The sequence below is a fragment of the Mytilus edulis genome, chromosome 7 (assembly GCF_963676685.1).
Source record: "Mytilus edulis chromosome 7, xbMytEdul2.2, whole genome shotgun sequence".
Lineage (NCBI taxonomy): Eukaryota > Metazoa > Mollusca > Bivalvia > Mytilida > Mytilidae > Mytilus > Mytilus edulis.
Window position 1 is genome coordinate 50,177,900 of NC_092350.1, and position 22,713 is coordinate 50,200,612.

The window sequence follows — 22,713 nt, forward strand, 5'->3', positions numbered from 1 at the left end:
ATACTCTATGTACGTCTCCGTATTTTCAAAACCTGCGTTTTCATATCTGACAATTATCATGAAAGAGGCTCAGTTGACAGCATCAGCATATATCGGTTCTTGTGAGATATTAACATCAATACAATCCAATTACATACTTTGGGACGATGATGTGAACACAAAATTTCGTTTCGATTCTTTTGTTTAAATAAATTCATTATAGATACCAGGATTGAAATTTTGTACGCCAGACGCTCGAATCGAAAATGTTAAAAGGCCATAATAAAGTACGCAGCTGTAGAGCATCGAAGATCCAAAATTCCTACATGTTTTGCCCAAATAAATAGAAAAGTTTTTCGAAATATTTTAAAATTGGAAACAGTTAATTTATAATTTTGACACTATCAATGATAATTCATGTCAACACAAATGTTTTGACTACTAACCTGGTGATACTTTCGGGAGGAAACCTTCACCGCCGGTGGCATTGATACATTGGTTGTAAATAAACTCATAGATTCAAAAATCAAAAATGTGTATGCCTGACCTGCGTTTCGTCTACAAAGGACTCAATAGTGACGCTCGAATCGGAAAAGATAAAAGGTCAAATAAAGCACGGCACGAAGTTGCAGAGCATCGAGGATCCACATTTTCAAAAGGTCTCTACTATTTCCTTAAAGCCAATGAGTCAGAAACCTTGATTTGTGAAGTTCGGTAAATTATACAACGTATAAAGTCTTGTTCACATATACTAGTATTTACAAATTATTTCACTCCTCTTGTTTTTAATCACAACAATATCTGATACGAGGCAACTTTGTAGCTTTTGCAGTTATTTTGTTGAATGCAAGAAGTTGAAAGGCATTAAGCAAACATGCAAAAAAACAGTTCAACAATATAAATATTGGTTTCAGACAGAAATAATAAAAATCTTTTAATGATGTAAATTGATAGATTTATGTGACTTTTTCTATTTTTGAAAAATGGGCAACAGAGGTTATATTTCATAAAATTCTATTTTGTTTTGAATTTCAAATAAAAAATGATGTCTCGACTTGACATATTAAAATTCACATTTGTATTGAATTGCAAATAAAGTTTTTAATACGATTGACAGTCTTTATGAACTAACTTCTAACTTCGCAGTTAGAATTATTAAAAAAAAATAAATGTTGTTCTCAACATATACGCCTCTTTATTTATTTTGTATATGACACTGGTACCGTGGTGGCCGAATGGTCTTAGAAGTTACTAATGTAACCACTAGCCAGTCTACACTGATGTTGTGAGTTTAAACCCCGCTAGTGCACTCGACTCCAATCTTAATTGACTAGGATTGTAAGTTTTCCTTTCGAAGGTCGGTGTTTTTTTATTCGGGCATTCCGCCTTTCTCCACCAACAAAAACTGACCTTCACGAAATAGCCCAAAAGCGGCGCTTTAAAATGGCGTTAAACATCAATAATCAATCAATGTATTTGACACTTACTATCCAATTCGCTGAAGTAAAGCAAGATCCTAGTATAAACAGTCCTACCAATGGAGCACCAGCAGCTCCGTTCAAAGTGATTGATGCCTGAAAAATGTCAATCAGTTTACGTTAAAATATTCCAATGATGGTCTGGATTGGGGAGAAGAGTGTCCCATTTTTATTTTTTTTTCATTTTTATAACCTTTTTTCTTTAACTTTTGTCTTTAATTCTATATTCTTTATGTTTAACCACTCCATTATTATCTTTTTTTTTGGCATTTCTTAGGTTCAAGATGATCTTTTCTGTACTATCCATGCAGGACCCCGGAAATTGGGTTTTACAATTATGTGCCTGACTGGTTACCTTTGTCATAAAAGCGCAAATATAAATTTTAATGTGACGTTTGATTTTCTTTTGCATGTGGGTTTGTACGATGGAGATGAATAGAAGTCTTATACAGTTATATATAATCATTTGAAGGTGTTTTACTGTCTAGATAAAAAAAAACCATTACAGTACCAAAGCACTGACTACTGTATTTATGATAGTACTACCCTCGGACACAAACAGCCAACCAGTAAAGTTAGACACCATAAATTAAAAAAAATCAACTACATCGTCTTTGCTACGCAGAATAAGCAGACACCGATGATCCCCGTTTCAGAATCTACTTTGGATATATTAATTGTTTAAAGCCCAAAAAGTAAAAAAATAAATTCATCACACCATTGGTTGATTTGTCATTGCTTAGAACGTGTGTAAGCCAACATTGTGAGGAACGCTTTTGAATATATCGTCCTGATTTTAAAAGATTCTAAAACGGCTAATTGCCAATCTTCCTATTACGACTGCATAACATGATAAAGAAAAAGATAGGAAAGCTGGTTATTTATAAATTTGACGGAATCTCTCAAAATTATAGTTTTGAGACATATCTTAACATTTTCATTTTCAATTCAAAAAGTATATTAAATCTTCAAAGTTTATATAAAATTAATTATCTCTCAAAGTACTCGCCGAATATAACAAATTTTAGATGAAGATTGAATGACGTTTTTACAAATGCCGAAACGAAAATATATTTGTTAAATCGTATACAAGACATCTTACCTGTAATACAGAACCGCCCATATTACTAACAGCAAATGCCATACCTATGCCAAGGCACCCAAACAATAGCACTGTAATGTATCAAAGAAAATTTACCAATTTAAACATAATATCGATGTTATGGAATACCTAAACATATGAACTTTCAAATTAGTTAAACATAATATGATGATTAAAGAAAAATATGATTTCTACAAAATATTCCAAAGATCATAAAATTACAATTCAGAATTATGTTCACTCATGTTTAGTTCTGATTTATTGTCCGTGTATGGCTTTACTTTTGATTCTTTTATGTTCTAGTCAGCTTTTCTATGAATATACTTGGTTTCGGATTTGCTAAATTAATGGCTTCGAGTTTCATCGAGAAGACATGAACATATGGTTCAATAAATTGGTACCATCAATGTTTCTTTAAATATGATATTTCATTTATATGATTGCTAATGACAAAACTTTCTGCAAGAGTCTTAACGACACTGATGAAACTACAGCCGATAGGTCATCGTACGTCTTGCAACAATTATACAAATGTTTACTTTAACATAAAAAGTCAGTATCGGTTTGTGAATGGTGAAAGTTTTAGACCAATAAACATTTGATATTCTAAACATACGTGGCACGTTTCGTGCTAAAGAACTAAACTTCTAGAAGGTATTTTCGGATTCTGGTTTAATCCTATGAAGTTTGAAGCTTTTTTCTTCCTTTTTTTTTCTTAAAAAGCACTGTACCATTGTTATATTGTAGTTCGTTTATATATGTGTTACATTTTAGTGTTGTGTTTCTGTTGTGACGTAGTTCTTTTATATTTGATTCGTTTTCCTCAGATTTAGTTTGTAACCCGGATTTGTTTTTTCTCTATCGATTTGTGAATTTCGAACAGCGGTTTACTACTGTTATCTTTATTTATGTGAACAACAACGGTATCGGTATTGAATAAAACTCTTAAGGCTACGATTGTATGACTTTTAACACGTTTTTAATTATTTCCTATGTATCATACTTTATAAGATACCTAAAAGTTAAAATTAACTTACTAACTAAATAGGATTTATATTTTTCACTAATATCTATATTCAGAAGAAGATACAAATGCTATTATTTTTTTTTTGCATTGTAAGTTTCTAAAACTGTCTCACTGACGTTTATTCCCTATTTATGAATCAAATAAAGGTTTAAATTTAGATGATCAATTTTGTTATCGTTTGATATTTATATACATAGGTTTAAAAATGAAATCCACTTCAAGTTCATACCGAGACATTTCGTGACAAATGTTGCTCTCTCATCAGACACCTTGTAAAATTTCAACTTGAGAAAGTCTTCCCACGTGACAGCAGACAACGAGTTTAACATTGAAGATATTGAACTATAAATAAAAAAGGATAGATATTGTTTCTGATTGAGTATTATTAATATTACAATCAACAAATTGAGTTAGATTAAATAGTAATAATTATGATAACAAAACATGGCAAGTTACATTAAAATGAAATTCAAAACAGTGTGGCTTTGGCCATTGATTGACACATTAAATTCATCCATTGACTGGGACAATTTACTTGAACGTTTGTCTGTAACGACCACTGTTCACGACGTACCTACGATAGACATTGGGGTCACCAAAGGTTTCTTAACGCCTTTGATTATAAAATAATTCGAAAAATTAATTAGGAATAACCTTTATGTTTTGATTTATACAATTGATATAAATCAAAACATCGTATTATTCCTGATTAATTTTTCGAATTACTTTATTAAGGTGTTGAGGACCTTTGGTGACCCCATAGTTTAAGGACGCCATCACGAGTTGGTTGACCGTTATGGAATAACCGTATCACAAATGATATCGGATATGTTCCTTACGTCGTAACTACAATTCCCTTCCCTTTCCTGAATGTGACCTACCGAATTAGACTATTTACCGGATTTGTTATCACATAAGCAACACGACGGGTCCCGCCTGTGGAGCAGGATCTGCTTACCCTTCCGGAGCACCTGAGATCACCCCTAGTTTTTGGTGGGGTTCGTGTTGTTTATTCTTTAGTTTTCTATGTTGTGTCATGTGTACTATAGTTTTTCTGTTTGTCTTATTCATTTTTAGCCATGGCGTTGTCAGTTTGTTTTAGATTTATGAGTTTGACTGTCCCTTTGGTATCTTTCGTCCCTCTTTTAAGTGTCTTTAAAAAGTACATAGTGAGCAGTGGTCGTTACATACAAACGTTCACCTAAATTGTCCCAGTCAATGGATGAATTTAATGTGTTAATCAATGGCCACAGCCACACTGTTTTGAATTTCATTCTAATATTCATATCTACTGACTTTTAATTTCATACAAATTGTTTTGTATGTGTTGTTCGTTATTGTTGTTTTGCATGTTTTGTTCAATGGATCTATTTTCAATTCAATTGTTTTTCTATGGAAATACAGTCTGGTAAATAAATGTGACCTAAATACCAACTTGGATATATATGATAGACGTTGCATTCTATGTAACAAAAAATATATTCATGATACTGGAGATAAATTTAATTACATATTAATGTATATCTGATGTACAGTAGTTGTCGTTTGTTTATGTAGGTCATACGTGTTTCTCGTTTCTTTTTCTTTTTTTATATAGATTAGACAGTTGGTTTTCGCGTTTGAATGGTTTTACACTAGTAATTGTGGGGCCCTTTATAGCGTGTTGTTCGGTGTGAGCCAAGGCTCCGTGTTGAAGGCCATACATTGACCTATAATGGTTTACTTTTATAACTTATTTGGATGGAGAGTTGTCTCATTGGCACTCATACCCCATCTTTCAAAATCTATATATAGATAGTCTGAGGAAACAGAAAAGTTTGCATATCAAATCATTATTTTCGGGATGAACACATTATTTAATAGAAGGAAATTATAATAGAAAAAAAACCCCAAAAAATCATTGGTGATTAAACTGTATTTCATATAGTTGTTGTCCATTCATTTTTGATGTGTTTTGTCATTTGATTTTTCCATGTGATTGGGGACTTTCCAATTAGATTTCCCTATGAGTTCAGTATTTTTGTGATTTTACTTTTTATCATATGGCTCTTGTGTTGTTTCGTTGTTATGATTGTTCACACATGTCTTATCTATACCTTTATCATTTATATTATTGATAATAGAGATATATAAATACCTCATTGCGCCACTGAACAGACATGCAACAAACAGACCCGGTATTCCAGGAACGTCCCTAAACAGTTCCACAACGAATAGAGGCAGAAGCTACAATATCATTATTCTAATCAGTAAATAATGATATCATTCATCGTTGCTTGTTTACTGAACGTGTGTCATTAAATCATAATGCAATTGAGAATATAATATAATGTTATATTCTGTTATACAGATATATTGTTACAGACTTACTTCTAATTTATTCTAACAATGCTAGCTAAATTTTTGATTCACGAACACCAAGAACAAACAAATTGAAAGACAAAATCCCCCCTAAATGATAAAAAAACCAGCTAACAACAAATTCCCATAAAAATACCAAACAATAATTAATTATAATAAATAGAACCCTGGTAAATTTCAAAGTTGACATCGCAATTCCGTGCAGGGAACTGAAGAAAGAATTTTACCTGAAAAATCTAAATCATTTAACAACAAATTTGTTTAGGAAAATGGTACAATTACTAAGTGAAAGTGAGGAAAATAAATATATTAGCAAGTGTATGTTTTTATGCTTTAATTGTTTTGGTTATATTATTATTGAATTGTCCGTGTTTGTTAGACTGGTATCAATGATTAACGTTTAAACATGTCAGTACCAAGTCACGACTATGACAATTATTCGCCTATAAAAATAAGTACATCCTTTAACATGGCTAATGTAACAAGCATCTATCAGTGAAAAAATAGACGAGAATATGAACGACTTTAAGTCAGCGACCAGCATTCATCAGAAACAAAGTCCATACGGTGGTTTATATCAAGGTTCAACGTCTATACATGAATTTATGAGTGTAAAAGAATTACCAGAACTCATTACTAACATTGTTTTCATTTGTAAAATGAATTGATTGTCTTTCTTTGTGTATTAAACTGTCAAAACCAACACCGGTTGAACAATTGAAATCACATTGTATTGGTGATTTAAGAATTTTGCTTTGTATTGGAAAGATGAATACACTGCTAAGTATGGAACTCCACAGCTGTCTTAGGTGGAACTCTGATATTACTTTATGTTGTTTTATTATTACTTAATGATATTTTGTCTTTAATTAATATGGTTTTGACATTACGTAATGATGTTTTAATATAACTCAATATGGAATAGTCATTACTTAATGATATTTCGATACTACACTATATGGTTTCGTATTGACCTGATATAGTTTTGTCATAACTCAATGTGGTTTTGTCATTACTCGATGTAATTTCACCATTATTTAATATGGTTTTGTCATTAGTCAATGTGGTTTGAACATTACTCGATGTGTATGTGACTTAACGTAATGTAGTTGTTTCATTACATGATGTGGTTTTGTTATTTCGTAATGATGATTTGTCTATTCTTTATATGGTTTTAAAATTTCGTAACTCAAACAGTAACCCGAACTTTAATTTGAACACTAATTAGATGGATGGCCACACGCATTTAAGGCAATACAACTAGGAAATCTATCTAAAAATAGAACAGGATTTTCCGAATTGGTCACGTGGTTTTACCTCATCAAGTAATGAGACAACCACACCAAAAAATGACAGGACCACATCAAAGAATGACAAGCCTACATAAAATAATGAAACAAACACATCAAGTAGTGTAAAATCGTCAAATTTTGAAACATCATTACGAAACCATATAAAGAATAGACAAATCATCATTACGAAATAACAAAACCACATCATGTAATGAAACAACTACATTACGTTAAGTCACATACACATCAAGTAATGTTCAACCCACATTGACTAATGCCACAACCATATTAAATAATGGTGAAACCACATCGAGTAAGACAAAACCATATTGAGTAATGACAAAACTATACGAAACCATATAGTGTAATTATATCGAAATATCATTAAGTAATGACTATTCCATATTGGGTTATATTAAAACATCATTATGTAATGTCAAAACCATAATAAGTAAAGACAAAATATCATTAAGTAATGATAAAACAACATAAAGTAATATCAGAGTTTCACATAAGACAGCTGTGGCGTTCCATAGCTGAGGATATGAACTCATTACTAAATTAATAACAGAAAGTATTATTCGTACTAATGTTTACATAAAGTTTTAAAGCAGTTATAAAACGAACAGACAAACATTTTATCATTGCTTTTATTCTTCTTCGGTGCCATAGCTGATGGATTATCATTTTCCGATAGCGCTATCAACCTAAACGCTAAATTGTCTTCATAGTGACATGATATAAAAGGCTAAATCACAAAAGTTCCGAGGAAAATTCAAAATCAAAAGCTTACACATAATGGTGGATTAAACCTGGTTTCATAGCTAGCTTAACTTATCACTTGTATGACAGTCGAATCAAATTCCATTATATTGACAACGATGCGTGAGCGTTTTTGACGTAATGAATTTTAAACCTGATGCCTTTTGTTATCTGTTGTTCGTGTGTTTCTAATACGTTCTCCTATTTGTTTGTATTGTGGTCCTGTATTATTATGTTGTCATTTTGATGTTATATTTAACAATGACATCAAAGTGCGAGGTTTGGCATGCCACAAAACCAGGTTCAACCCACCATTTTTTTCTTTAAAAATGTCCTGTACCAAGTCAGAAAAATGGCCATTGTTATATCATAGTTCGTTTCTGTGTGTGTAACATTTTTACGTTGTGTTTCCGTTGTGTCGTTTGTTTTCTCCTATATTTTAGTGTACTATAAGACGTGTCACGGTACTTTCTATCCCAAATTCATGTATTTGGTTTTGGTGTTATATTGGTTATTCTCATCGAATTTTGTCTAATGCTTAGTCCGTTGCTGTGTGTGTTACATTTTAATGTTGTGTCGTTGTTCCCACTCTTATATTTAATGCGTTTCCTTCAGTTTTAGTTTGTTACCCCGATTTTGTTTTTTGTCCATAGTTTGATGAGTTTTGAACAGTGGTATACTACTGTTGCCTTTATTTACAGACACAATAGGTAGAAATGTCAAAATAAGGGTACAACAGTCAACATATTGTTATTATCTTAATCACTATAAAACAAACAAATGTAACAAAGAAGCACAGAAAGGCATACTAGTACATCAAATTTGACAACCTCACTTTTGGTTGGTCACGGGCGAATTTGTTATTCAAGAAACACTAGGTCTTTTTTACAACTTTGAAATTTTCGAAACACTAAGGAATAAATTACTTAAGCTGTATTTTGCAAAACGTTGAAGAATATGATATTCTACGCTCCTCACCTTAGAGTTCTATTTTCCTTTTAAGATATATTATGATTCGAGCGTCACTGATGAATCATTGGTAGACAAAACCAGCGTCTGGCGTACATAATTGTAATCCTGCTGATATCTATGATGAGTTTATTATTCAATTCAACTCGTATTAACTATGAGTAAGAATATATCTATATATAAAAACAAATGCTATGTGGACACATGGGATTCTTTAAGTCATTCACTTAAAACGTTTCCATTTAATTCGGTGTTTTCGAGGAAATGTAAATGCTGAAATCGAAAAAAACCAAGAACGTACAAATCCTTGAATAACTCGAGAGGCTGTATAACAATAATAAACGTAACATCAGTAACCAATACCATCCGAGGCTATCATTGCCTGACGTAGTTGGAATTTTGACTTCGTAATAATTTCTTATCTTGGAAATTTGATATTAATGTTATAATTTTAAGTTATGAGTTAGGAATAAGAAAAATAACTGTTAATCATGTCAGTACAGAAGGACTTACTTCAGACTGATTATTACCATTGAAGACTATTGATTAACCAGGAGTGGCATCAACCCAGTGTTAAGCTGTAGTATTTATGTAACACCAATCCCCTTTTACTTATTGATGTGGAACCTTACCCTAAGTTGTCTTCGTTCAGGGACAACTACAATGTGGGACACGTTTACATACACTGTTATGGCATTATAATTTCGGAATAACCCATTCGCCCTTAGTTTTATAAGAAGTTGTCTCCGAACCATTTGGCCTACGTTTTGCATTTAATCCTTTATAAACAATAAAATATAAAACGAATAAAATATCTGTTGACGATTGGCAAGTCGATTTGTTTCAATGAGTGGATTGATATTTTCAATTCTCATAAACTTTAACAAAAAAAAAAAATCTTTTACATTGAGCAGTAACACAGTATCTTTATGGAGAGTCAATTGTCGTTAAACATTCCGTAGTAATAAAATTTAACAAAAAAAGCTAAAGATTAAACACAATCTTGGTTAAAGAATTTGTTAATGACTAAAACTGATATTATCGGACAAATTAGCCAACCAATATTCAAGCAGTAAGTTGGATGAATGAAATATTTGGCCCCGATTATAAAGGTCAATCTAACAAGATGAAAAAATCTTTAAAGTTGACTTTCATACATGTGAGAAAGTTAAATGAATCTTGTTTGTTCAAAAATTTTGGCTGGTGATTTGATTTGTACATCCAAAATATGTCAAGATAAGAGATTGTTGCAAGGAGTCCGTACAGTGACCTATAGTTGTTAATTTCTGTGCCATTTTGGTCTCTTGTAGAGCTGTTTATTTTGCAATATTACCACACCTTTTGAAAAAAAATTAATTATGTTTTTTTCTCCTAATATCTTAATAAGGAAATGCCAGTACCAAGTCAGAAATATGACATTTGTTTTCCATTCGTTTGATGTGTTTGGGCTTTACGTTTGCCATTTGATGAAGGATCTTTCGTTTATAATTTTCGATATTTTTTGTGTGATAAATGTGCAAATAAGCAAATTCGGCAAACTAGTGAAGACAATTATCCAACAGAGACAACATTAATGACAAAGAATGTGACAACTACATACCACTGTAAAAAGTTAAGCAATGAGCAAATCCCAAAACGCATAATCAACATTAAAATGCACTAAAATGACAAATTTAAAACAATCAAAACAAGAAAATCTAATTTTTCTAAGGCAGATATGACCTTAGATGAAATTGACTTTTTCATTTTAAGTTCTTTGAAGTCATAATGGTCTTTAACTGTTACAATGCTTATACATTCTAGGTAACCAATATTACTGATCCTGATCAACATGATTAAACCAAATTAAGAAAAGTGCTTTCAAACGGATGACATTTCCTTTAAAGTGTTGTTTTCATTTTTATTTCACAAAGAAACAGAACTCCGGGATTATGCATAGTAATTGGACAACCTACCTGGTTAGGATTTTCGGCCTCGTGAGTCTTGAGTGGATCACAGTCAGCATAAAAAGCAAACATAACTAAACCAGTAAATGAACACAGTGTTATCAAGATAAACATAAACGGTACATTGAGAAGCAAGGCCCTGAAACATAAATAACAATATAGGTTATAGTTTCAATAACTTGTTGTCTCTTAAGTTACTAGCGTATTTCCTTGACCGTCAGATTTTCATAAGTGTCTTTCCGATTTGAATTTTCATGTTAATTTACTTTTGTCAATACTTTTGGCTGTATCGTAACGGTAGGGTTTAATTGGTGCAAGACTTCGCAGTGCAATGACAGAAACAATGATGAAAAGATTGAAATGATCATGAGTTGAGAAAAAAACATTAGGTGAAAACCAATTTGTTTAAACGTATATGAGTTGTTGGAAACACTTATTTAGTAAATAAAATCCTAGAATTACAAGTAGGATGGCAAAACATAAAAAAGAGAAACTATTTGTCATACTTTTGTTTGTTACACGATTATTTATTAACACTGAACTAGCAGTTAAAAGAGTATATCTTATTTCATTAAATCTAAATTTCAATAATTACTAGTACTTTAGACATATTATCCAGAAATATCTTCGCTCTTGATTTTTATTGGATATCATTTTATTATTATGTTTTCCTTAGAGTTTCATCTTTTAAAATGTTTATTATTCTTGAATTAGATTGAAACAACCTTTGTGTATACTTTTGTTATATAAGAATCTTCAATTTATTGAAATAGTTTTATATTACTATAGCGCATACACACTTAAGGTACTCAACACGCATAGGCTGACAATTTAACTCAATTAAGGTAAGGTTTGCATGAAACCTGGATTTTAAAGTAGTAATAGTATATCAATATGATACATCATTTTGTTCAGGGAGGAGTACCCAATCATTCAATGAAAATAAAATCGAACATCGCCCGTCCCGTTTTATTTTAGTTGAATAGCTAAAATTTCTGATTTTTGACGTTTTTTTAGGCAAATTGTATTTCGATTCTACTGAAATAATGATGTATGCGAGTGACTATAAAAAAAATAAACTGAATAAAATAGGTGTAAATAATTGTGGTCTATTCATTAATAATAAATTTTAATTAAAAAAATCATAAAAAAAGTTCATAAAAACAAGATTTTTTAATTTTTGGGTTAAAAAAAACCCGGTGCCATGGCAACAAAAAGCCAAAAATATCCCTTCTACGGGTCCACTGTTTTTGTAAAAACCTGTGAACCTAAGGATTTAAATATTTGCATTATAATGAGCTAATAAAATTGGAATGTCTCCGAAGTCGTTTTAAGGAAATCGGCATTATGTGTTAATCTTGTCATTTCTGTGAAACACAAAAAATAAGTTTTATTCTAATATAAACATTTTTGGCAGTAAATGTTTGTACACTAAATTTTAGCTTTATGGGCTACTGTTTCCACTTGTGTAGGTTTTATTTCTTATCAATGGTATAATAAGAAACCGAAAATTTCCATGGTCTTTGTCTAGGAATTATGCAAGTTTTCGATTACAGACAGTCAAGGTCAGCATGGTCATGGCATGATCAGGGTCAATACTAATTATAATTAACGTTGGTAATAGAATGAACTTCAAACAGCATGACATGGGAATGTAAAGGTCAAAAGGGTTTGCTTTACATTGGCATTTCTACTGGCCAAACAGTTACGGTAGAGGTCAACAGGGCTTGCTCTGCCTAATTTTGTTATTTACACTAATGTTTTGAGTTGAATGATATATTATTTTTCTGAATTTTTCCTTTTGTCATAAAAAATAGTCTCCAAGGATGTCTCGGGCGGCGGTCTCCCCAACTCAGGGACTTGGGGATCATGGTGGTATTTATTCCCAACCTTTGCAATTGTTGTCATTTATTCAGTTTTGTTTGATCACATAATTGTCCATCACTGTCAGTTATATAATGCTTTATGATATTCTTAATAAATGACCTTTTTCACAAATCTTGAGTTAGATATTCTGCAAATGAACTCGCATCCTTGGTTTCCATTTTCATGTCTTAATTTGGACAAGAAGAAAAGCTGACAAAAAATAAGTTTTATTCTAATAAAAACATTTTTGGCAGTTAATTTATATAAACTAAATTTTAGCTTTATGGGTTACTGTTTCAACTTGTGTAGGTTTTATTTCTTATCAATGGTGTAATAAGAAACCGAAAATTTCCATGGTCTTTGTCTAGGAATTATGTAAGTTTTCGATTACAGGCAGTCAAGGTCAGCATGGTCATGGCATGATCAGGATCAATACTAATTTTCATTGGCCACAAATATTTTAATTGACCAATGAGGTTAAAGTGAAACGAAATTGACTAAAAGTGTCACAAAAATATGCCGTTTTCACTCAATCCTGCGTTTCTATAACTTATATTTTTACTTTTATAAAACATATTGGAAACGGCGTGCTTCAGACTTTCAAATTCAATTAAAGAGACAGCTTAACAGTCAGTGAAAACGTCATCGGGGTTCTTGAAGCAGAATAAACAACACTTCTATCTTGTAAAAGGACAAGATAGGGACAAGCCATAAAAACAAAAGATATTGTATGGATTTCTATGGAAATGAGCTTCCCATATAGTAGGTTTTTTTTAAAAGTTTAACGGCAGACGACAAGAGAAAAGGGTTGGAAGAAAGGTATCCCCTGTCCGACTCCTCATATATCTAAAACTGTAGAAGTGACGACATCAAAATTCAAATTTATTCTGTGTTTTGTGATGAAAAGCATTGTGCATAAGTTTTATATCACTTGGTTGAGGCAAACTCAAGTTAGAGAACGCGTACAGAAACCAATTTTGTAAAAACGGACCTTCACTATGATACGTAAATTTGGATGAACGACGGGGGCATACAAATGAACATTTATGAAATAAAATAAAATTCCGTGAAACTTGATAAATGGTTTTTGCACAAAGACGTTATGGCTAAACGTGCACGTGGCGTCATATAAATGAAAAGTAACAAACTTCAGGTCATAACATTACTTGTACGATTCGAATTTTTATACATCAAAACGGCCATTTTGAGGTAGGTGTGTTGTTTTATTTTTGATAATATTGTAGTTATTAAATATTGGTTAATCAAAGCAATTCAAAATGGCGGGTCCCTCCTTTTTCATTCATTTCAATTCGAGTTATCTCCCTGTGTACGCAAAGATTACCTTAATATATGTAAGATTTCCTTTGAAAACTGAATAAATTTCATAGGATATCTAATGGAAGAAAAATGTGAAATTTAAGACAAAATGGTCACAATATGTGAAAAGAGAGTTAATTATAGTTATCAAAGGTACCAGGATTATAATTTAGTACGCCAGACGCGCGTTTCGTCTACATAAAGTATGGCATCCTACACGGAGCCTTAGCTCACACCTAATAGCAAGGTCCCAACAATTACCAGTGTAGAACTATTCAAACATTAGTGTACAATTTTGTTTAATGCCCATTTGACCCGCTGAGTTGAGGTTGTATTTGAGCTGTTTCCTGCTCTTCGGTCGAATTGACGTCAGCTTTACGCATTCATCGTTTTTATTATGTTGTATTAATGGTTTAAAATAGGATCAGTAGTGAATAAATGAACCTTTTCCTTTTCTCATGACAATAAAACAAATACTGTAATATTTCATATGTTTTCCGTTTTATTCTTGACTTGGATGAATATTATTTTGTATACACTTTAGTCATATAAAAGTCATATATTTTTTTTCAATTTATTAAACAGTTTTATATCACTACAATATATACACGCATTAGGTATTAACAGATATGTGAAGTAAATTAATGTATGGGTTTAAAACGAACCTAAGAATTTTTAAAGTTAATGTAGGTGTTACTCGAGAAAAAGAAAACATATTTTTAGTTCATGCCTGATTATTTGTTTTAAAAACGTTAAATCTTTTTTCCAAATGTGTTGTCATTTTTTATAATTTCTATTTTGTCTTAAATTTCTTATTTGCATTCCATTTTTCGTGGCACCAATCGTAACTACTTTTTTCTTGTTTGTGATGTCCTTGAATATAACCACTACAAGTCAACAAAAAAAATATATGCTTATAAAATTGACATTAAAAATTAATAAATTCCTGAATTTCAGAGAATGCGACATTATCTCATTAGAACCATATGAGATATCAGTGGTTAAGATTTAAACAGAAGCAGATGTCAATTGCAAGGGGCAATACAAAATGTACAAGGTCGTGTAACACAGAGGAAAAAAGTAACAAATGACAATTAAGATAACAGCCCAAATATCATTGCACCGAAAAGTACTTTGAACACAATAAATCCACAAAAGATGAAATAAAATTGGTGCACACAAAACAAAAAACCAAAAAATAAAAAAATACAGTTCAGCAGAGCATTTTACTGTTCTTATGATACAAATTGTTTTTAATCAGAGTCGGTGAAATTAATTCTTACAAAAAAAGGCAAAGAAAAAAAAACTAATAAATAATGGCAGATTCATATTCAATATCTCATGGCAGCAACAAGTGATTACGACAACACTTAAAATGTATGTAAAGATATGAAATTCATGCAAAGATGGCATAAATGATAATTTAATTCTAGATCAAACCATGATTAAAAATTATAATTAAATTTAAATTGTGACACAGTTGATAAAATTCTTTTTTTGTGGAAAAAGTTGCTCTATATCTTTTCTTGACATGTTAATTGACTATTTTGTTTTGTTTTCCTGATTGAATACTATAGTAATGACAAGTGCGTCTGTTAAAATACGGTTCTGGTCATGGTTAAAATAGTATTTCTGAATTGGTTTGGTTGTAAAATCAATTATCTAGAGATAATCCTCCGGCAAATTTCTGGTGAACGTAGGGCAATGCATTGCGTAATCGCACACCTGTGAATCAACAGTCACAACTCTAAGGAAATAATTACCGGGATATTGGACACACATAATATCACTGGGTGATTTAAAAGAAGCAAACTATAGCAAAGAAATGCGGTACATTTTAGACTTTTTTTATAGTTATATATACCAAAGAAAATGTGGTATGATTACCAAAGAAACAACTCTCCACAAGAGATTAAATTACACAGAAACAAACACATATAGGTCACCGTACGGCCTTCAACATTGAGCAAAGCCCATATATAACAATAAGCATATTGATCATAACATGCTGATCACTTGACTTCTTGTTCATTTGATTTGCAATATTTTTGCATATTTTACTTTATAATATAATCGAGAATCGAAAGAAAAATTTTCAACTACGGTTGGCGTCAAAGAAATTGTAAGTTGATAAAGATAACAATTATATAATATTAATTTTACGTCACTAAATGAGCAATTGCACAATTAAGAAAGTCAAAAATATTTTAAATTTAAAAAACCTAATACAAACATTGAATAGCTGGAAAAAAACAAAAAGGACCCATAAAAAGCATTCCCCCGTACATGAAATCAGAATTACAAATTTCTCAATTTTAACTCGTATATCTTAGAGTAATGAGTAAAAGAGAAGGTGTGATGTAGGTATATCAATCCCTCAAACAAAATGTATTAAAATGGTCTCTAATTTGGAAAATCAAAGGCGGTATCGTATGTACTGTTATACATTTTTATGATTATTACAGTTAAAGTAAACAATTGTAAATTCCATTATTTAACACACAATTTACAAAACATATTGTTTGTTTGTCTTGTATACAAATTATCAATAGCACAATCATCGCCCAAAAATAACTTTGAAAACTTTCTTAATTTTGTTATATATATTATGGAATTATTATTTAATCAAAATATTTAAGTATAAAAAGAGGATGTGGCATGACTGCCAATGAAATAACTATCTAACAGAGTTCAATAAACTTGAATATAAATTGATCTTTTACACGAGTTTGACTTTTTTGAAATGCTAATTATTTTCTTTCCCTGTCATATTTTATCCGAGCTGTAATTGACCGAACCTTTTAAATAGTTTGTCTTCTAAGCGCGTCTGTGGTACAAAGTTGAAGCCTGGTATCAACCACGAGTTTAAAACGCTTTACATATAATTTAGTAAGGATAATTGAAAACAGGAAGTTAGTTTATTCTGCTGCTTCAAAATAAACTACAGTAAACTTTTTAGAAATTAAAGTTACCAATTATCTTACGTCCATTCGTTTGATGTGTTTTATCATTTGATTTTGCCATTTAATAAGGGACTTTCGTTTTGGATTTTCCTCGGAGTTTTAGTGATTTTACTTTTTCAAAATTTGTCTATTGTTAAACATTTCATTGTTAATTAATTTATAAATGTTCACTTCATTGCACTTTTATAGCTAGTTGTTTTATTGGTAATCATTCCAGACTTTCTTACTTTTGTATTTATTCGCTACATTTCATATAAATCTAGATATATTATATCATAAATTACTTAAAATTCCAAACTAAATATTGTGATTTATCATAAAAATGTCTACCTTTGATTATAATACTTTTGATATGACTAGATAACACACACTGGATGTAAATAGAATTCAAATACATTCGTAATCAAATTTAAATGATAGCTTCTTTTGTAAAATAATAAGAAAGGAATCTATAACAACCCCCCCCCCAAAAAAAAAAGAAAAAAAGAAAAGAAAAACAAACAAAAAACATCCATCTTAGAACACTTGTAGAGAAAATATGTTTTAATATACATTTTGAGATAAAGTTGTAAATAATATAAAACAAAATAAAATCAATTTGTTGAAAACATAAATGTTTAACTTGGGTACCCCCAGCTTCTTTGATGTCAAGTATCCGAACTTGGCTTACTAAAGAGTTATTAGTAATCTTGCAATGAGTAAATCATCGACCATAGTAATTCAAGAAACCGGCATTACGTCCCCTTCAAGAGTACATGCGTTTATCTTATTTTGTATATATGTTATCTTTTCTTTATTTTACTTTGTGTAGTTGTTCATGGACTATTTTTGGTTTATTTGTCTTTTTATTAGCAATGTACTGTCTGATTGGTGTCCTCCACATATATGACTATTAATTGTGTACTAGACACCCTTATCCCCTTTCATAAATAGCAAATTAATAACATATCCTTAGCATTCCCATTTGACAAGTACTAACTATACGAAAACAAGATGGCATTTAATGTGTGGAAGCTATGTCAACTTTTGTAGTAATTTAACACGATTTTCCATAGCTCTTTCAAAATATTACATAACATTTGAGTTTGTATTTCAAACCGTTCTAATTAAAACTTATATAGCGTTGTCTTTGAACTTTTGCTTCAGTAAATGTATTTTTTTTGTACCTGACTGAGCGCGTTCAAAACAATAAATCGAAAATAAAGCCATGCAAAAATAATTTCCCTTTAGTAATTTAACGATATAAGATTACATCATTTAAACCATATAAATTACTAGCAAAAACGAAAATGAAAACGTTAAAAAAAACAAAATAAATTGTAAACGTGTGTAATCATTTCTTTATATCTAATAAGAGAGGCAAATAAATTCATAAGTCACAGAAAATACTTTGAGGATTATTCAAAACAGAAAGTCCCTAATCAAATGGCAAAATAAATGGTTCAAACACTTCAAACGAATGGATAACAAATGTCATTTGTTTGAACTGCTACAGAAGACAAATCTGAAAATGCAACAAAAAGAATTCTCTCCAAAAAAGATATACGTTGAAATTATTAAGTTAGTGATTATCGGCTTGTCCGCCCAATATGATAGTTTATGAAGTTAAATAAAAAATTAGAGAAACATGGACATAAACGATAAAAAACACTCTCATGTTATTGTTAAAATACTGAATAATATTTTAGGTTGACAGAATAATAGAACAAAAAAAAATTACAGTAGTAATCTTTGGTTATCGTTTTGTGTAAACGAACCTGATGAAAATTATAAAATATTGGCGAGTGCAGTGGTTATAGGATATTAGTTAGTTATGTTAAATATATTTATTGAATGTTCATATATTTGTTGACTCATGTTAAAAACTTTATCAAACTTCAGCCTAAAATATACATAAACAAGACCTTCTTTTAAAATACAAGTTATTGTTTCAATGAAACATTTAAGTCTATGTTTCTCCCCAAAGGCAAATTAGATTCCAGCCGTATTTGGCGACAATTTTCGAAATCGGTATTTCAACGTCATTCAATATTTTTTTTTACATGATGAGAAGACAAAATGCGTGTCTAATATACAATCGTAATAGATTTTTGTGTTGAATTATATAAAACAATGAGGATACTAATTCCCAGGTGAGATGTACTTAGTCGAATTAAGTTCAAATGTTTTGGTTTCAATGGTCTTCAACTTCGTACTTTTTTTCTTTTTTCTTTCGACTTATTTGTACGAGAGTCACTTACTTTACTCTTTTCTCAAAAACACGCGCGTTTCGTGTACAATGTACATAATTATATATTTGATTCTAATTTGATGTGCTTCTTTCGCTTTGTGAATGAACCAATGCTCTTAATCCAATAAAACGTGTTTGCACATGCGTATATAATCTTCTACAGAATGATAAATTGTTATCAAATTGTCATGCATGTAAAATATTCCATTAACTTAAAACACTTCCAAACTCTTAAATGATGCCTATGTTGTGACTAATTAATATGACTGTAATGTGTTAAAATTCTAAATTGACATACCGTACAGTGTAATTTTGGTGGGGAGTTAATTTTCGCTGATTTTCGCTGATAAAACGAAGTCGCAAAAATAAATTCAGTCAATTTAAAAATGCACATGCAAAGGTGTTGATTAAAATTTTGAATCCGCAAAAATGTTTCGTATACCTCATTCAATTAAATCGCGAAAAAAACACGGCTATACTGTATTTGACCTAGATACGGCAACCGTTAATGCTGGTTTGTTCAAAACTCCTCCCTCTATAAAAACATATAGCCAGTACTTTGCTTGTTTACAAACAAGAAAGGGAGATTCATCCAGAAAAACAGAAAAACTGTATCAAGTCAGAAATATAACAGTTTGTATCCATTCGTTTGATGTGTTTGAACTTTTGAATTTGCCATTTGATTTGGGACTTTCCTTTTTGAATTTTCCTCGGAGTTCAGTATTTTTGTGTTTTTCCTTTTTTATATTATCAATGATGAGTTTTTTTTTTGGTTAATTGAAACATCTCTTAAGTTTCATGTCACTACAAAGTAATGTCTAAGTTGATAAAATAATGAAATATATAATTCAGTACCATAATTTATTCTTTATTATACTGCACTCGTTCAATTTGAGCAGTCAAAATGCGTTGACCGTATAATTCTATGTCATATACAGTCACTGACCTGATATCACTTTTCCTCATGAATATTTAAATAGAAATTGTCGAAATTATGTTTAATTATTCATACGACTTCTTCAACCTGTTCTTGTTTTCAATGTAAACAACGATGCGTTTAAAAACGACTCAAACTTGTTTCTCTTGCAATATTCGGGAAAACATATTTCACTTTTTAATTTTTTTTTGTTTGCAACCTATAAATCATTATGTTTTATGTTTATTGTTGATATTTTAGTCTGCAACGAATTCATTCACCATTGATTGCGGTAATGATGTACATTTCATCGTGTTTTATATTTCTCCGTCTGTGTGATATGAGGCCTTTTTAAAGGGGGATTTTCCTTATATTTAAATAAAAAAAATAACATTAACACAATAAACACCAATTGAAAATGTTTTTTTTAGATTGCAGTATAAAGACAATAAAAGTGCATTGACTTGACATATCAACGATATAAGGATTCGGCCCGAAACGGGGAAAATGCTCGGCACAGCCTCGCATTTCCCCGTTTCTAAGTCTCATCCTTATATCGTTGATATGTCAAGTCAATGCACTATTATTGTCTATGTCCTTGTTTTAGGAAAGAAATTAATTGATAATGAAATCGTTTATATTTTGAATTTAAATGTCAATGGATTATCTTAGTAAGAAAAATAAATGTAGTGTTAAAAGTACGTGTGCATAAAATGGATCAAAATACTATATAAAGTCACTTTATTGGGCTGGGCTACAAGGATAGTTTTCGTGCAACGATCATTAATGTTGCATGACATCCGTCATCCATGTACGGATAACACATTATGAAAGCATTTATTTAACTATTTGAGCTATACTCAAGAAATTAAAATGAAAATTTTGATATCAACTGATAGAAAATATACGTACGTTTTTGCATCTTTTAATGATCGTGCAGAAGAAAATCTTTGCACCATTTGTTGATCAACAGTATATGGTGCTAGCCAAACAAAGTAAATACCGATGGTTAATGCCCAGAAGGTATGTCTTTCATGTGGATCAAGATCAAATCTGAAAATAACATTATAATATATGGTAATAAAATACATACGGCATTAATGTATTATTAAACTGAAATCCGCATAAATTGAATTATGTTAATATATACGTATATCGTTGACATATTCTCCTGTGAATATATGTATACTTAAAATTTGATTAACCGTTTAATTAAACATTTGTTTTTAATTTTGAATTTAGATATCTCTAGTTGTTTTCAAGTTTGGATGTTGAATTCTTCGAAGAAAATCGGTATATCACATTTTTGACGGTAGTGTTATAATACATTTTCTAAAATTTTGGCTATATCGCAACAAATGAGTTTTTGGTACAAAATGTAATCCACGTATCTGTAATGAGCTTATTTACTACATGTTATTAAAGCAGATATCAATATCGATGCTAGAGAGTTAAGATTTAAAAAGTTTCAGTCTTGCGTTGGAAAACAACCTATTGAGGCATTTGTTTCCTCTAAAACATGTAAAAAGTGGTTTTTTTTTCTTTCTCTAGAAGACGACGAATCGATAAGAATTTAATTATTACATTATAGATGAAAGAATGTGAGATCGCATTTGACTGAATACGTTCACTTAGTTTTATACTTTATATATTTTTCTAATTCTTCTACTTTATATATTTTTCTAATTCTTCTACGATCTATCACTTGGAAGTATATCAGTAATAATCAACCTCCCGCACTTTTTATATCGAAGACGTATGTTGCCGTATGTATGTAAAATCAAAGATCTGCTTTCTAAACTATGATGGAAGAAATTTTTTTTGAAACTTACACATTTGATGTTAGGGAATAAAACCTACGTTAATTTGCTGAATAATAAAATCAAAATTTTGAAATTTTATCTTTAGGCTTGTTATACAAATGATGACCTTTTCAACCTGATACCTATAAAGCATTTTCTTTTTAAAGTGCTCAATAATCTAAAAAGGTTACTTATTATCATTAATTCTCTTAGGCTGTATTTATACCTAAAAAACTCTATTCTTTTCCCTCTATCGGCAATATTCCATAACTCATATCCGCCTCCAACTTCGATGGCACCCTAGAAAATTATTTATTTGATTTACATAATCACCATCTGCTTACATAACATACTTATAAACAATTTACTGCTTTAATTGATAATTTATTTGTTCGTGTGCAGAAGAAAGATAAAGAATGCTAAGGTCACGAATTATTGAAATGCGTTGTGTATGAACGTTTCTAACTGTCACAAAACAACAGATAAAAAGACGGTTAAATGTCTGCTAGATACAATTCCCGGAATATATCTTTTTGGAATTAAAATTTTTGTTTTATTAGTTCAATTACATTGTAAATACAGCACCAGACATTTCAACTGCAATTGATGTATAAGTATTGTAGTGTCAATATTCGTGGGCTAAGGAAAATTGCAATTACGCAGTTTTTTCAAAGTCAGCATACCAGCCAAAAGTAAATTTGTA

The 22,713-nt window shown here is 30.7% G+C and overlaps 1 protein-coding gene across 1 annotated transcript in view; it reads right to left on the bottom strand.

Annotated features, from left to right (window-relative positions):
* Positions 1-22,713, bottom strand: part of LOC139481721 (sodium-coupled monocarboxylate transporter 1-like) — a 45,978-nt gene that overhangs the window by 9,005 nt on the left and 14,260 nt on the right. The window contains exons 6-12 of the mRNA XM_071265209.1: positions 22,237-22,310; positions 21,121-21,261; positions 10,926-11,055; positions 5,724-5,812; positions 3,816-3,928; positions 2,560-2,630; positions 1,467-1,553 (exon numbers count right to left, since the gene is read on the bottom strand). Coding sequence (XP_071121310.1) covers positions 1,467-1,553; positions 2,560-2,630; positions 3,816-3,928; positions 5,724-5,812; positions 10,926-11,055; positions 21,121-21,261; positions 22,237-22,310 — 705 coding nt within the window. The remainder of the gene's footprint in view (positions 1-1,466; positions 1,554-2,559; positions 2,631-3,815; positions 3,929-5,723; positions 5,813-10,925; positions 11,056-21,120; positions 21,262-22,236; positions 22,311-22,713) is intronic.